This window comes from Octopus sinensis, linkage group LG30 (assembly GCF_006345805.1).
Source record: "Octopus sinensis linkage group LG30, ASM634580v1, whole genome shotgun sequence".
NCBI lineage: Eukaryota > Metazoa > Mollusca > Cephalopoda > Octopoda > Octopodidae > Octopus > Octopus sinensis.
The window spans coordinates 14,242,114-14,259,386 of NC_043026.1; the positions used below are offsets into that span (position 1 = coordinate 14,242,114).

The 17,273-nt window shown below is 33.1% G+C and overlaps 1 protein-coding gene across 1 annotated transcript in view; it reads right to left on the reverse strand.

Annotated features, from left to right (window-relative positions):
- Positions 1 to 5,029: 5,029 nt before the first annotated feature.
- Positions 5,030 to 17,273, reverse strand: part of LOC115226673 (beta-1,3-galactosyltransferase 1-like) — a 40,211-nt gene continuing 27,967 nt past the window's right edge. Inside the window, exons 3-4 of the mRNA XM_029797687.2 lie at positions 15,447 to 15,554; positions 5,030 to 6,167 (exon numbers count right to left, since the gene is read on the reverse strand). Coding sequence (XP_029653547.1) covers positions 5,176 to 6,167; positions 15,447 to 15,554 — 1,100 coding nt within the window. The 3' untranslated portion in view covers positions 5,030 to 5,175. The remainder of the gene's footprint in view (positions 6,168 to 15,446; positions 15,555 to 17,273) is intronic.

Sequence of the window (17,273 nt, forward strand, 5' to 3'; positions counted from 1 at the left end):
TTGCATTTCAATCTACTTTAGGGTTAGGGTTAGGGTTAGGGTTAGGGGTGGGAGAAAGGGTATCTTTTTTCCTTCACAAATGTAAATAAACCCAATCTGTTTTTTAAACGAGGGACATATTCATACGGCACAGAATGTTGTTTACATCAATGGACGTCATTGATTGGTTGAAATTTCAGAAATTGAAGAAAAAGAGAAAAAGATGTTTTATAAACACATTCTACCAGTATACGAAGTTTAAAATCTTTTAGTTACCTAGAAATTATGTTAAAAACTGCCGTTCAAACCGGAAAGATCCATATCTTACAAACTCTAGAATTTTCTCAAGAAAGCCAAGAGAAAAAGATGTTTTATAAACACATTCTACCAGTATACGAAGTTTAAAATCTTTTAGTTACCTAGAAATTATGTTAAAAACTGCCGTTCAAACCGAAAAGATCCATATCTTGCAAACTATAGAATTTTCTCAATAAAGCCAAGAGAAAAAGATGTTTTATAAACACATTCTACCAGTATACGAAGTTTAAAATTTTTTAGTTACCTAGAAATTATGTTAAAAACTGCCGTTCAAACCGAAAAGATCCATATCTTAGAAACTATAGAATTTTCTCAATAAAGCCAAGAGAAAAAGATGTTTTATAAACACATTCTACCAGTATACGAAGTTTAAAATTTTTTAGTTACCTAGAAATTATGTTAAAAACTGCCGTTCAAAGCGAAAAGATCCATATCTTACAAACTATAGAATTTTCTCAATAAAGCCAAGAGAAAAAGATGTTTTATAAACACATTCTACCAGTATACGAAGTTTAAAATCTTTTAGTTACCTAGAAATTATGTTAAAAACTGCCGTTCAAACCGAAAAGATCCTACTTTAGTCATGTTTTTACAATATTTCACGATATCCAGTGAAGGTTTCAACATATTTTAATTCGAAACTGTTTACACTTTATTGGGAAACCTGCTGAATGTATTTTAAGTTGATGCAAGAAGTATATTGATATAATTGTTATCGCTTTTATTGTTCGTCCGTGGACACGTATTGCACATCGCTCCCGTAAGTTTGTTGCTATTCATATTGTTACACAAAGTTATATATATATATATATATATATATATATATATATAGGCGTAGGAGTGGCTGTGTGGTAAGTAGCTTGCTTACCATCCACATGGTTCAGTCCCACTGCGTGGCACCTTGGGCAAGTGTCTTCTGCTATAGCCTCGGGCCGACCAAAGCCTTGTGAGTGGATTTGGTAGACGGAAACTGCAAGAAGCCCGTCGTGTATATATGTATATATATATGTGTGTATGTTTGTGTGTTGTGTTTGTCCTCCCCCCAATATCGCTTGACAACCGATGCTGGTGTGTTTACGTCCCCGTGACTTAGCGGTTCGGCAAAAGAGACCTATAGAATAAGTACTAGGCTTACAAAAGAATAAGCCCTGGGGCAATTTCCTCGACTAAAGGCGGTGTTCCAGCATGACCACTGTCAAATGACTGAAACAAGTAAATGAGTGAGTATATATAACTTTTGTATCGCTAAGCAGGACTTTAGGAAGCTGGCTAGTTTTTTTTTCCATCTGTAGCCCTTAGAGGCTAATTTGGGTTTTGTTTTGTAAACACGCTGTCACACATTCATATCTATGTGTATACGTGTGTAGAATACATCCCCTCTTTTGGCACTATTTTGTTAATAAACAGTACGAACTGTGTCTAAAGTATATATGTATTACTACGCTGAATGTTGACAGTTCGTGTAACGGGTAAAGTAAATAAACACGTAAACAATAACAATGGCTTCATAGAGTTGTCTATCAGCCCATCAAGAACGAAACAATGCATAACATGGTGGCGATAAATAATTAATCGGAAACTGTGCCTTTACAACAAAACAGGAACACAACAAACCAGAAATTTAACAAACTGAATATCGCTTCGTCTTCGAACACACACACACACGAGGATCCAAAATGGCGGTCCCCGTCGCCGTACAGATGAATTTACATCCAACCATGAACTGGGAAGCCGACGATATCGTGGAAGCGTTTAAGAAATTCAAACAGAAAACTCAACTGACTTTCAAAAGTTTCCTGAAAGGTACAACTGCCGACGAAAAGGTAAGCTACATCCTTTTATGGACGGGAGAGAAGGGCCTAGACTTATTCAATAGCTGGGAAATGTCAGAATCGGATTGCAATAACTCAGACACACTTTTAGAGAAATTTGAAAGGCACCTAGAGCCTAGATCGAACCATAGAATTCATAGATACGAATTCCAGGGCCTGAAACAAGACCTACAAAAAACGATTGGCAATTTCCTGTCCAGACTAAAGAATATTGCCGAAAAATGCAAATTCAAAGACAAGGACGAAAGAATTGTTGATCAACTAATATGGGGGTGTGCTCATAAAGAAGTCCCTCATAGGTAAGGACGCTCTCTCGTTAATGGAAGCAGTAGATACTGCAAGAGCATTCGGATCCACTACCAAACAAGTGGCCTCACGTACTTTACAAACAAGCGCACTAGGCAGCAGTGTAGATATTGTATCTAGACATAGGACGAAACATACCCGCAAACAAAGAACATGCCAGTACTGTGGTACGGAGCATGAGTACAATGACCGGAAGAAATGTCCTGCATTCGGTACACACTGCAAAGCAAGTGGCAAGGCCAACCACTGGGAAAAAATGATCATGTTGTTTCTGGCTGCCCAGTCCTCACTGAAAAAGAGTACCTCATAAGACATGATAGACTAAGATAGTACATCCACTGGAATGCTTGTAAATGCTACAAAATTAAATCCCATGATAAGTGGTACAGGCACCATCCAGAGGATGAAGTAAATGGCGAGGGCGTCACCATCCTTTGGAACTTCCCAATGCAAGCAGACAGAAAAATTGACTCCAGTTGACCAGACATTGTGATCAAGGACTACAACAGACGATCTTGTCTGTTAACAGGTATGTCATTCCCACAAGATGGAAATGTCTCAAGAAAAGAATATGAAAAGCTTTCTAACTATAAAGATTTGCAAATTGAAATTATAAAAATGCGGAAGCTTAGTACTATGATAATACCAGTAGTGATTGGTGCATTTGGAATGATAAAGAAGGGAGCTGAGAAGTGTATTAAGCAACTCCCTGGTAACTCTAATCTCGGTGCACTACAAAAGATATACTAGGGAAAGAACTATCCATCTAAAATGGAATAAGGGCCCTCTCTACTCTTGGCCTCCAGAGGGTGCCTGTTACTAAGGCAGTTGAAATATAGAAAAGAAACCATAAATAATAATAATAATAATAATAATAATAATAATAATAATAATAATAATAATATTATCATGTACATTGTTTTGTCTTGGTATAAAAGATGGGCTACAGCAAATATTCTGCTCAATACCACAGATTTGCTTGTCAGTTGTTTGACCTTAACCAGTTGAGCATGTCCCTTAGTGGCTGACGATATGTGCATCTCTGATCACGAGCAGAAGTAGTGGGGGAGCATCATAGCCATGTGTTGAGAAGGATTCTTTGGGGTTTGAATAATTCACCTCTGGAAACATGGGTGTTTCGTTCAACATCCTTAAACAACCCTTATTCAGGGACCTTTTGAGCGGGATGGGTTACTCGATCTGAAGAAAATTCTAACTGGGCTCCACCTGCAAGGTCATGTGCTACTTATCTTGATATGAGATCACCATGTCGCGCACATATGGTTGTGATGCATGTGCCTGGTGTACCCTTATCAGACGGGTAGCCATGATGGGTATACTGGGCTTCGTATATTTTACCCCAGTGTCACTTTGATGGCATGCTCTGCTCGCTCACTCAATAATAATAATAATAATAATAATAATAATGATAATAATAATAATGATAATAATAATAATAATAATAATAGTAATAATAATAATAATGATAATGATGATGATGATGATGATAATTGTCTTGGTATAAAAGATTGGCTACAGCAAATATTCTGCTCAATACCACAGATTTGCTTGTCAGTTGTTTGACCTTAACCAGTTGAGCATGTCCCTTGGTGGCTGACGATATGTGCATCTCTGATTACGAGCAGAAGTAGTGGGGGAGCATCATAGCCATGTGTTGAGAGGGGTTCTTTGGAGTTTGAATAATTCACCTCTGGAAACATGGGTGGTTCTTTCAACATCCTTAAACAACCCTTATTCGGGGACCTTTTGAGTGGGATGGGTTACTCAACCTGAAGAAAATTCTAACTGGGCCCCACCTGCAAGGTCATGTGCTGTTTATCTTGATATGAGATCACCATGTCGCGCACATATGGTTGTGGTGCATGTGCCTGGTGTCCCCTTATCAGACGGGTAGTCATGATGGGTATATTGGGCTTCGTATATTTTACCCCAGTGTCATTTTGATGGCATGAACTGCTCTCTCACTCAATAATAATAATAATAATAATGATGATGATGATGATGATGATAATCATAATAATAATAATGATAATAATAATAATAATAATAATAATAATAATAATAATAATAATAATAATAATATAACAAAAACACCAGGACTTACAAACACATATAACATACAGAAAATTGCACTACTAGGCACTGCACACATCCTACGCAGAACACTTTCCATACAATAACCATCAGAGCATCACAACAAATCACAGCACATACCCAAGGCACACAGAACTGCGCTCGGTAGTGAAGTGAAAGCACGCTATAAAAATAAAACTACTGAATAATAATAATAATAATAATAATAATAAAATAATAATAATAATAATATAACAAAAACACCAGGACTTACAAACACATATAACATACAGAAAATTGCACTACTAGGCACTGCACACATCCTACGCAGAACACTTTCCATACAATAACCATCAGAGCATCACAACAAATCACAGCACATACCCAAGGCACACAGAACTGCGCTCGGTAGTGAAGTGAAAGCACGCTATAAAAATAAAACTACTGAATAATAATAATAATAATAATAATAATAATAATAATAATAATAATAATAATAATAATAATAATAAATCTCACATTTATTTAGACATGAAAATTTCGTTAAAATGCCAAAAGTTTGGTCGAGTTAGAATACCTCATGTTTTCATCCCAATAATAATAAGAGCCGTTAGACCATGTTTATTTAAACCAATTATTATCAGTTCTATTGTATTTCTTGTGAAATCACTTTATAAACTTGCTGCATAAGATCGATTGTTTTGAATTTGTCATCCTCTATATCACATACTGCAACAATGGCCGGAGACTTTGAATATATTTGAGGTTGATAATGTTCCAAAACTTTGTAGAGCTTAAATTGTTTTTGATGAAACAGTACTCTAAGATTTAGCTTTTCTGTTAGTATACCAATCCAGACATCAGTCGGCATAAAATGAGTATTCTTCAAGGCTGACAGATAAAGTTTGTTGAATACTTTGATGTGTGCAACATAAGCGAAGCCGTGGCAATACCGGGGATAGAATTTTCCTTGATATAATTTTTGGGGTTCTAACATACGAAACCGCTCCATATCAAGATGGTGGGCTCGTGCCAGACCAACAGGATAACAAAGCGCAAAGTGGTCTTCACGAGCGCCTTTAGAGAAATCCGTGCCAAGCCACGAGACAAGTCTGCCGTGATCTACCAACGACTCATCATTCAACATCGCAACATATTCGGCATTGGCACAGAACTCCCGAACCCATTTCCACGCCATAATTGCTTTAATAGAGACATTCATGTATGATTCCTTGAAATCTTCCTGGAGGATATCATGATATATTTCGCTCTCCTTTTGAATGAGGGATTCGATTGTAGAATTACCTGTCTTGGCGAAAAGAAAAACGTGTTTAATAACGACTCCTCTCGCACAAGAGTCGCTTGGAATATTTTCAAAAGATTTTCTTAATATTTCCCGCCGATCAAAATGGCTGTACATAGTGATAATAGCGTAGATAATAAATATTCTGCCATGTTGTGAACAGAGATTGGGTTCATTAATAAGCCTTTTGAAATTATGTTCATATGGTATAGGATCATCGTAATACATTTTGGGGATGAATGACCCTTTTGGTCGTTTTCTGAGAAAGATTGATGTACTTTTTAATGCTTTTGCTCTTTCAGAAAAATATTTCCAATTTGCGTAAGAAGTGAGACCTGTGGAAGAAAATAATGGTAATTATAAATTACAAATAGAAAATTTCTCAGAATTTCTATATTTTACGGAATCTTGTTGATTTATTCTGACTTTTATATTTTAGTCTTTACTCTTTACTCTTTTTTTTTCAGTCATTTGACTGCGGCCACGCTGGAGCACCACCTTTAGTCGAGCAGATCGACCCCCCAGGACTTATTCTTTGTAAGCCTAGTAATTATTACATCGGTCCATTTTTGCCGAACCGCTAAGTAACGGGGACGTAAACACACCAGCATCGGTTGTCAAGCGATGTTGGGGGGGGGACAAACACAGACACACAAACACATACACACACACATATATATACATATACATATATAAATATATATATATATATATATATATATATATATACGACGGGCTTCTTTCAGTTTCCGTCAACCAAATCCACTCACAAGGCTTTGGTCGGCCCGAAGCTAAAATGGAACACACTTGCCCAAGGTGCCACGCAGTGGGACTGAACCCGGAACCATGTGGTTGGTAACCAAGCTACTTACCACACAGCCACAACTGCTACAAGGAGGAATACGTTAAAATTTGCTTTTGTTATGCAAATTCTTCATCTGTCACGTGTTTTATAAAGGAGATAATCACTCAAAAGGTGTCATCCAAGAGTGGCGCTCCTTAATTTCTTCTTTTCTTTAGTAGACTTTATTGGGAATTTCCGTGAAGTTTCATGTTTTCATCCAAAACGGAGACAGAGCCCATTCTGCCATATAATAGGCTTGAAAAAATTTGAACGGCACTTTTTAACATAATTTCTAGGTAACTAAAAAATTTTAAACTTCGTATACTGGTAGAATGTGTTTATAAAACATCTTTTTCTCTTGGCTTTATTGAGAAAATTCTATAGTTTGTAAGATATGGATCTTTTCGCTTTGAACGGCAGTTTTTAACATAATTTCTAGGTAACTAAAAAATGTTAAACTTCGTATACTGGTAGAATGTGTTTATAAAACATCTTTTTCTTTTGGCTTTATTGAGAAAATTATATGGTTTGTAAGATATGGATCTTTTCGCTTTGAACGGCAGTTTTTAACATAATTTCTAGGTAACTAAAAAATGTTAAACTTCGTATACTGGTAGAATGTGTTTATAAAACATCTTTTTCTCTTGGCTTTATTGAGAAAATTCTATAGTTTGTAAGATATGGATCTTTTCGGTTTGAACGGCAGTTTTTAACATAATTTCTAGGTAACTAAAAAATGTTAAACTTCGTATACTGGTAGAATGTGTTTATAAAACATCTTTTTCTCTTGGCTTTATTGAGAAAATTCTATAGTTTCTAAGATATGGATCTTTTCGGTTTGAACGGCAGTTTTTAACATAATTTCTAGGTAACTAAAAAATTTTAAACTTCGTATACTGGTAGAATGTGTTTATAAAACATCTTTTTCTCTTGGCTTTATTGAGAAAATTCTATAGTTTGTAAGATATGGATCTTTTCGGTTTGAACGGCAGTTTTTAACATAATTTCTAGGTAACTAAAAAATTTTAAACTTCGTATACTGGTAGAATGTGTTTATAAAACATCTTTTTCTCTTGGCTTTATTGAGAAAATTCTAGAATTTGTAAGATATGGATCTTTTCCTTTTGAACGGCAGTTTTTAACATAATTTCTAGGTAACTAAAAAATTTTAAACTCGTATACTGGTAGAATGTGTTTATAAAACATTTTTTTCTCTCGGCTTTATTGAGAAAATTCTAGAATTTGTAAGATATGGATCTTTTCCATTTGAACGGCAGTTTTTAACATAATTTCTAGGTAACTAAACAATTTTAAACTTCGTATACTGGTAGGATGTGTTTATAAAACATTTTTTCTTTTGGCTTTATTGAGAAAATTATATGGTTTGTAAGATATGGATCTTTTCGCTTTGAACGGCAGTTTTTAACATAATTTCTAGGTAACTAAAAAATTTTAAACTTCGTATACTGGTAGAATGTGTTTATAAAACATCTTTTTCTCTTGGCTTTATTGAGAAAATTCTATAGTTTCTAAGATATGGATCTTTTCGGTTTGAACGGCAGTTTTTAACATAATTTCTAGGTAACTAAAAAATTTTAAACTTCGTATACTCGTAGAATGTGTTTATAAAACATCTTTTTCTCTTGGCTTTATTGAGAAAATTCTATAGTTTCTAAGATATGGATCTTTTCGGTTTGAACGGCAGTTTTTAACATAATTTCAAGGTAACTAAAAAATTTTAAACTTCGTATACTGGTAGAATGTGTTTATAAAACATCTTTTTCTCTTGGCTTTATTGAGAAAATTCTATAGTTTCTAAGATATGGATCTTTTCGGTTTGAACGGCAGTTTTTAACATAATTTCTAGGTAACTAAAAAATTTTAAACTTCGTATACTCGTAGAATGTGTTTATAAAACATCTTTTTCTCTTTGCTTTATTGAGAAAATTCTATAGTTTCTAAGATATGGATCTTTTCGGTTTGAACGGCAGTTTTTAACATAATTTCTAGGTAACTAAAAAATTTTAAACTTCGTATACTGGTAGAATGTGTTTATAAAACATATTTTTCTCCTGGCTTTATTGAGAAAATTCTATAGTTTCTAAGATATGGATCTTTTCGCTTTGAACGGCAGTTTTTAACATAATTTCTAGGTAACTAAAAAATTTTAAACTTCGTATACTGGTAGAATGTGTTTATAAAACATCTTTTTCTCTTGGCTTTATTGAGAAAGTTCTATAGTTTCTAGGATATGGATCTTTTCGCTTTCAACGGCAGTTTTTAACATAATTTCTAGGTAATTAAAAAATTTAAACTTCGTATACTGGTAGAATGTGTTTATAAAACATCTTTTCCTCTTGGCTTTATTGAGAAAATTCTATAGTTTGTAAGATATGGATCTTTTCGCTTTGAACGGCAGTTTTTAACATAATTTCTAGGTAACTAAAAAATGTTAAACTTCGTATACTGGTAGATAGAATGTTTATAAAACATCTTTTTCTCTTGGCTTTATTGAGAAAATTCTATAGTTTCTAAGATATGGATCTTTTCGGTTTGAACGGCAGTTTTTAACATAATTTCTAGGTAACTAAAAAATGTTAAACTTCGTATACTGGTAGAATGTGTTTATAAAACATCTTTTTCTTTTGGCTTTATTGAGAAAATTATATGGTTAGTAAGATATGGATCTTTTCGGTTTGAACGGCAGTTTTTAACATAATTTCTTGGTAACTAAAAAATGTTAAACTTCGTATACTGGTAGAATGTGTTTATAAAAAATATCTTTTTCTCTTGGCTTTATTGAGAAAATTCTATAGTTTGTAAGATATGGATCTTTTCGGTTTGAACGGCAGTTTTTAACATAATTTCTACGTAACTAAAAAATGTTACACTTCGTATACTGGTAGAATGTGTTTATAAAACATCTTTTTCTCTTGGCTTTATTGAGAAAATTCTATAGTTTCTAAGATATGGATCTTTTCGGTTTGAACGGCAGTTTTTAACATAATTTCTAGGTAACTAAAAAATTTTAAACTTCGTACACTGGTAGAATGTGTTTATAAAACATCTTTTTCTCTTGGCTTTATTGAAGAAAATTCTAGTTTGTAAGATATGGATCTTTTCGGTTTGAACGGCAGTTTTTAACATAATTTCTAGGTAACTAAAAAATTTTAAACTTCGTATACTCGTAGAATGTGTTTATAAAACATCTTTTTCTCTTTGCTTTATTGAGAAAATTCTATAGTTCTAAGATATGGATCTTTTCGTTTGAACGGCAGTTTTTACATAATTTCTAGGTAACTAAAAAATTTTAAACTTCGTATACTGGTAGAATGTGTTTATAAAACATCTTTTTCTTTTGGCTTTATTGAGAAAATTATATGGTTTGTAAGATATGGATCTTTTCGCTTTGAACGGCAGTTTTTAACATAATTTCTAGGTAACTAAAAAATTTTAAACTTCGTATACTGGTAGAATGTGTTTTAAAAACATCTTTTTCTCTTGGCTTTATTGAGAAAATTCTATAGTTTCTAAGATATGGATCTTTTCGGTTTGAACGGCACTTTTTAACATAATTCTAGGTAACTAAAAAATTTTAAACTTCGTACACTGGTAGAATGTGTTTATAAAACATCTTTTTCTCTTGGCTTATTGAGAGAAAATTCTATAGTTTGTAAGATATGGATCTTTTCGGTTTGAACGGCAGTTTTTAACATAATTTCTAGGTAACTAAAAAATTTTAAACTTCGTATACTCGTAGAATGTGTTTATAAAACATCTTTTTCTCTCGGCTTTATTGAGAAAATTCTAGAATTTGTAAGATATGGATCTTTTCCTTTTGAACGGCAGTTTTTAACATAATTTCTAGGTAACTAAAAAATTTTAAACTTCGTATACTGGTAGAATGTGTTTATAAAACATCTTTTTCTTTTGGCTTTATTGAGAAAATTATATGGTTTGTAAGATATGGATCTTTTCGCTTTGAACGGCAGTTTTTAACATAATTTCTAGGTAACTAAAAAATTTTAAACTTCGTATACTAGTAGAATGTGTTTATAAAACATCTTTTTCTCTTGGCTTTATTGAGAAAATTCTATAGTTTCTAAGATATGGATCTTTTCGGTTTGAACGGCAGTTTTTAACATAATTTCTAGGTAACTAAAAAATGTTAAACTTCGTATACTGGTAGAATGTGTTTATAAAACATCTTTTTCTCTTGGCTTTATTGAGAAAATTCTATAGTTTCTAAGATATGGATCTTTTCGGTTTGAACGGCAGTTTTTAACATAATTTCTAGGTAACTAAAAAATGTTAAACTTCGTATACTGGTAGAATGTGTTTATAAAACATCTTTTTCTCTAGGCTTTATTGAGAAAATTCTATAGTTTGTAAGATATGGATCTTTTCCTTTTGAACGGCAGTTTTTAACATAATTTCTAGGTAACTAAAAAATTTTAAACTTCGTATACTGGTAGAATGTGTTTATAAAACATCTTTTTCTCTTGGCTTTATTGACAAAATTCTATAGTTTCTAAGATATGGATCTTTTCGGTTTGAACGGCAGTTTTTAACATAATTTCTAGGTAACTAAAAAATTTTAAACTTCGTATACTGGTAGAATGTGTTTATAAAACATCTTTTTCTCTTGGCTTTATTGAGAAAATTCTAGAGTTTGTAAGATATGGATCTTTTCGGTTTGAACGGCAGTTTTTAACATAATTTCTAGGTAACTAAAAAATTTTAAACTTCGTATACTGGTAGAATGTGTTTATAAAACATCTTTTTCTATTGGCTTTATTGAGAAAATTCTATAGTTTCTAAGATATGGGTCTTTTCGGTTTGAACGGCAGTTTTTAACATAATTTCTAGGTAACTAAAAAATGTTAAACTTCGTATACTGGTAGAATGTGTTTATAAAACATCTTTTTCTCTTGGCTTTATTGAGAAAATTCTATAGTTTCTAAGATATGGATATTTTCGGTTTGAACGGCAGTTTTTAACATAATTTCTAGGTAACTAAAAAATGTTAAACTTCGTATACTGGTAGAATGTGTTTATAAAACATCTTTTTCTCTTGGCTTTATTGAGAAAATTCTATAGTTTCTAACATATTTGTTGGGATCTTTTCCTTTTGAACGGCAGACAATTTCTAGTTAACTAAACACATTAAAACTTCGTATACTGGTAGAATGTGTCAAAATAAAACATTTTTTCTCTTGGCTTTCTTGAGAAAATTGTAATTTGTAAGTTTAACGTAGTGTAACTTTTCGAATTTTAACCAATCCTATGCTCTCTTTTGAGCTAAAATCATTTGCTGCGTCTAAAACTGAGACAACATCCTGTAACTAACCCTAAACCTCCCCCCTAACCCTAAGTATTTTTTTGTTGATTGTTAAATTAATTTAATTGTTACGTGTGTAAAAAAAAAACTAAAGCAATGGAATTAAATTAATTTAACAATTAAGAAAAAAAAATTTAGGGTTAGAGTTAGGGAGGAGGTTTAGGGTTAGTTACAGGATGTTGTCTCAGTTTTAGACGCAGCAAATAATTTTAGTTGAATGGAGATAATCGATTGGTTAAAATTGCCGAAATGCTCGGATTTTCAGACTAAATATCTTACAAACTATAGAATTTTCTCAATACAGCCAAGAAAAAGTGATATTTTATAAACACATTTAACCAGTATACGAAGTTTAAAAGTGTTTATTTAACTAGAAATTGTGTTGACATCTGCCGTTCAAAAGGAAAAGATACATTTGCTATTTTTTTCTGCAATTTCAACCAATCAATGACCGTCTATTTTAATAAAATTTTTAATTAGATCCTTTTTACTTTCATAGCCAAAAAATGTTAAACTTCGTATACTGGTAGAATGTGTTTATAAAACATCTTTTTCTCTTGGCTTTATTGAGAAAATTCTATAGTTTGTAAGATATGGATCTTTTCGGTTTGAACGGCAGTTTTTAACATAATTTCTAGGTAACTAAAAAATTTTAAACTTCGTATACTGGTAGAATGTGTTTATAAAACATCTTTTTCTTTTGGCTTTATTGAGAAAATTATATGGTTTGTAAGATATGGATCTTTTCGGTTTTAACGGCAGTTTTTAACATAATTTCTAGGTAACTAAAAAATGTTAAACTTCGTATACTGGTAGAATGTGTTTATAAAACATCTTTTTCTCTTGGCTTTATTGAGAAAATTCTATAGTTTGTAAGATATGGATCTTTTCGGTTTGAACGGCAGTTTTTAACATAATTTCTAGGTAACTAAAAAATGTTAAACTTCGTATACTGGTAGAATGTGTTTATAAAACATCTTTTTCTCTTGGCTTTATTGAGAAAATTCTATAGTTTGCAAGATATGGATCTTTTCGGTTTGAACGGCAGTTTTTAACATAATTTCTAGGTAACTAAAAAATTTTAAACTTCGTATACTGGTAGAATGTGTTTATAAAATTCTATAGTTTCTAACATATTTGTTGGTATCTTTTCCTTTTGAACGGCAGACAATTTCTAGTTAACTAAACACTTTAAAACTTCGTATACTGGTAGAATGTGTCAAAATAAAACATTCTTTCTCTTGGCTTTCTTGAGAAAATTGTAATTTGTTTGTTTAACATAGTTTAATTTTTCGAATTTTAACCAATCCTATGCTCTCTTTTGAGCTAAAATCATTTGCTGCGTCTAAAACTGAGACAACATCCTGTCACTACCCCTTAACCTAACCCTAACCCTAATTTTTTTTTTAATTGTTAAATTAATTTAACAATTAAGAAAAAAAATAGGGTTAGGGGGAGGGGGAGGTTTAGGGTTAGTTACAGGATGTTGTCTCAGTTTTAGACGCAGCAAATAATTTTAGTTGAATGGAGATAATCGATTGGTTAAAATTGCCGAAATGCTCGGATTTTCAGACTAAATATCTTACAAACTATAGAATTTTCTCAATACAGCCAAGAAAAAGTGATATTTTATAAACACATTTAACCAGTATACGAAGTTTAAAAGTGTTTATTTAACTAGAAATTGTGTTGACATCTGCCGTTCAAAAGGAAAAGATACATTTGCTATTTTTTTCTGCAATTTCAACCAATCAATGACCGTCTATTTTAATAAAATTTTTAATTAGATCCTTTTTACTTTCATAGCCAAAATTCGGACATTACTTATGGCATTACCGGATAATTGACTATTTAAAATTTTTTGTAACTTTTTTGAAAACACAGTGCGGATTTTTTCGGTTTGAACGGCAGTTTTTTCTAGCGGTGTCATATGAAATTGTCACCCATAAGATGGTACTGGAGGCAGTGCAACCAGTTCGTGCGTATACATGTATATATTTCTTTACTACCCACAAGGGGCTAAACACAGAGGGGACAAACAAGGACAGACAAAGGGAATAAGTCGATTATATCGACCCCAGTGCGAAACTGGTACTTTATTTGTCGACCCCGAAAGGATGAAAGGCAAAATCAACCTCGGCGGAATTTGAACTCAGAACGTAACGACAGGCGAAATACCTATTTCTTTATTACCCACAAGGGGCTAAACACAGAGGGGACAAACAAGGACAGACAAAGGGAATAAGTCGATTATATCGACCCCAGTGCGAAACTGGTACTTTATTTATCGACCCCGAAAGGATGAAAGGCAAAGTCGACCTCGGTGGAATTTGAACTCAGAACGGAACGACAGACGAAATACCGCTGAGCATTTCGCCCGGCGTGCTAACGATTCGGCCAATATACGCAATATACACATGAAACAGACCTGCAACAGGACCATCCGAGTAGGGGGAGACCGGGGCAAGTTGACTACAGGGGCAAGTTGACACATTTTGTCTAGAGAAAATGCGAAACTGCTTTCGGACGATTTAATGACATCATAGCAGTGCTATTAGTATAAGCTTCCCCCTCATTTGATTTCGTCACCGTTGTGGGAGTTTGTCTGCTACACGCGGACAACATTGGAATTTTCCACTTGGTTAGTTATTTTCGACATTTTTGATAATTAGTTATTTTGGATATTGTTTAAGGCTGCACACATTGAAACTCCGACGTCTGGCAGCTGACTTGGTAAGTAGCTTGCTTACCAACCACATGGTTCCGGGTTCAGTCCCACTGCATGGCATCTTGGGCAAGTGTCTTCTACTATAGCGTCGGGCCAACCAATGCCTTGTGAGTGAATTTGGTAGACGGAAACTGAAAGAAGCCCGTCGTATATATGTATATATATATATATATATATATATGTGTGTGTGTGTATGTGTTTGTGTGTCTGTGTTTGTCCCCCTAGCATTGCTTGACAACCGATGCTGGTGTGTTTATATCCCCGTTACTTAGCGGTTCGGCAAAAAGAGACCGATAGAATAAGTGTTGGGCTTACAAAAGAATAAGTCCTGGAGTCAAGCTGCTCGATTAAAGGCGGTGCTCCAGCATGGCCACAGTCAACTGACTGAAACAAGTAAAAGAGACCGATAGAATAAGTACTGGGCTTACGAAGAATAAGTCCTGGGGTCGATTTGCTCGATTAAAAGGCGGTGCTCCAGCATGGCCGCAGTCAAATGACTGAAACAAGTGAAAGAGACCGATAGAATAAGTACTGGGCTTACAAAGAATAAGTCCCGGGGTCGAGTTGCTTGATCAAAAGGTGGTGCTCCAGCATGGCCGCTGTCAAATGACTGAAACAAGTGAAAGAGTGAAAGAGTAAAAGAGTGACAAGATGCCTTTAATTATGACGATTGATAGAGTTAAAATAAAGCGTTATCTTACGCGAAGCATAGAGCTGAGACACAGACTGCGGTTTATATTGCTGATACCAAGATTCAAGGTTGCACTGACTCAATTTGATTTCAGGAATCTCATCTTCTGGGAAGAGCCCTGCATGTAAAAGAGGCATCATTATATAAGCAACTAGCAGCATCGCCCGGCGTTGCTCGGGTTTGTAAGGGAAATAACTATATAAGCATTTTTAGAGAGTTATAGCCAAAAAAATAGCAAAAATATGCATTAAAATGGAAAAAAAATGATGGTAAATTATTTTTTGAAATCGTTGACTCATCGTAGACATTTTTAGAGAGTTAATTCCCTTATATTTAAAAAAATATGAATTAAAACGGAAAAAAATGATGGTAAATTATCTTTAAAATCGGTGACTCATCGTAGACATTTTTAGAGAGTTACTTCCCTTATATTTAAAAAAATATGCATTAAAATGGAAAAAAATGATGGTAAATTATTTTTTAAAATCGTTGACTCATCGTAGACATTTTTAGAGAGTAACTTCCCTTATATTTAAAAAAATATGCATTAAAATGGAAAAAAATGATGGTAAATTATTTTTAAAATCGTTGACTCATCGTAGACACTTTTAGAGAGTTACTTCCCTTATATTTAAAAAATATGGATTAAAATGGAAAATAATGATGGTAAATTATCTTTAAAAACGTTGACTCATCGTAGACATTTTTAGAGAGTTACTTCCCTTATATTTAAAAAAATATGGATTAAAATGGAATAAAATGATGGTAAATTATTTTTTAAATCGGAGACTCATCGTAGACACGCGCGAATACGCAGAAGGGCTCGATATGAACCATGACTATAAGATACCCGGTTTTGGTTAAACTGCACCGCAAAATGTGGGAGTAGTTAGGAATCTAAATCGTAGGAGACAGACACACAACCTTACTTTTATATATAAGCAATAAGATAATACTGGAAAGAGTATTATTCTTTTTTAATTAAAAAATTGAAGAGAAAAAGGAAAGAACAGAAAGAAGTTCAAAGCGAAAGAGGAAAATATGAAGAGAGGTTTGGGAGAAGCGTAGTATTTTTACAACGATACATTTGGAAGGAAAACTCGGATCTTTTCGGTTTGAACGGCAGTTTTTGACATAATTTCTAGGTAACTAAAAAATTTTAAACTTCGTATACTGGTAGAATGTGTTTATAAAACATCTTTTTCTCTTGGCTTTATTGAGAAAATTCTAGAGTTTGTAAGATATGGATCTTTTCGGTTTGAACGGCAGTTTTTAACATAATTTCTAGGTAACTAAAAAATTTTAAACTTCGTATACTGGTAGAATGTGTTTATAAAACATCTTTTTCTCTTGGCTTTATTGAGAAAATTCTATAGTTTGTAAGATATGGATCTTTTCGCTTTGAACGGCAGTTTTTAACATAATTTCTAGGTAACTAAAAAATGTTAAACTTCGTATACTGGTAGAATGTGTTTATAAAACATCTTTTTCTCTTGGCTTTATTGAGAAAATTCTATAGTTTCTAAGATATGGATCTTTTCGGTTTGAACGGCACTTTTTAACATAATTTCTAGGTAACTAAAAAATTTTAAACTTCGTATACTCGTAGAATGTGTTTATAAAACATCTTTTTCTCTTGGCTTTATTGAGAAAATTCTATAGTTTGTAAGATATGGATCTTTTCGCTTTGAACGGCAGTTTTTAACATAATTTCTAGGTAACTAAAAAATTTTAAACTTCGTATACTGGTAGAATGTGTTTATAAAACATCTTTTTCTCTTGGCTTTATTGAGAAAATTCTATAGTTTGTAAGATATGGATCTTTTCGCTTTGAACG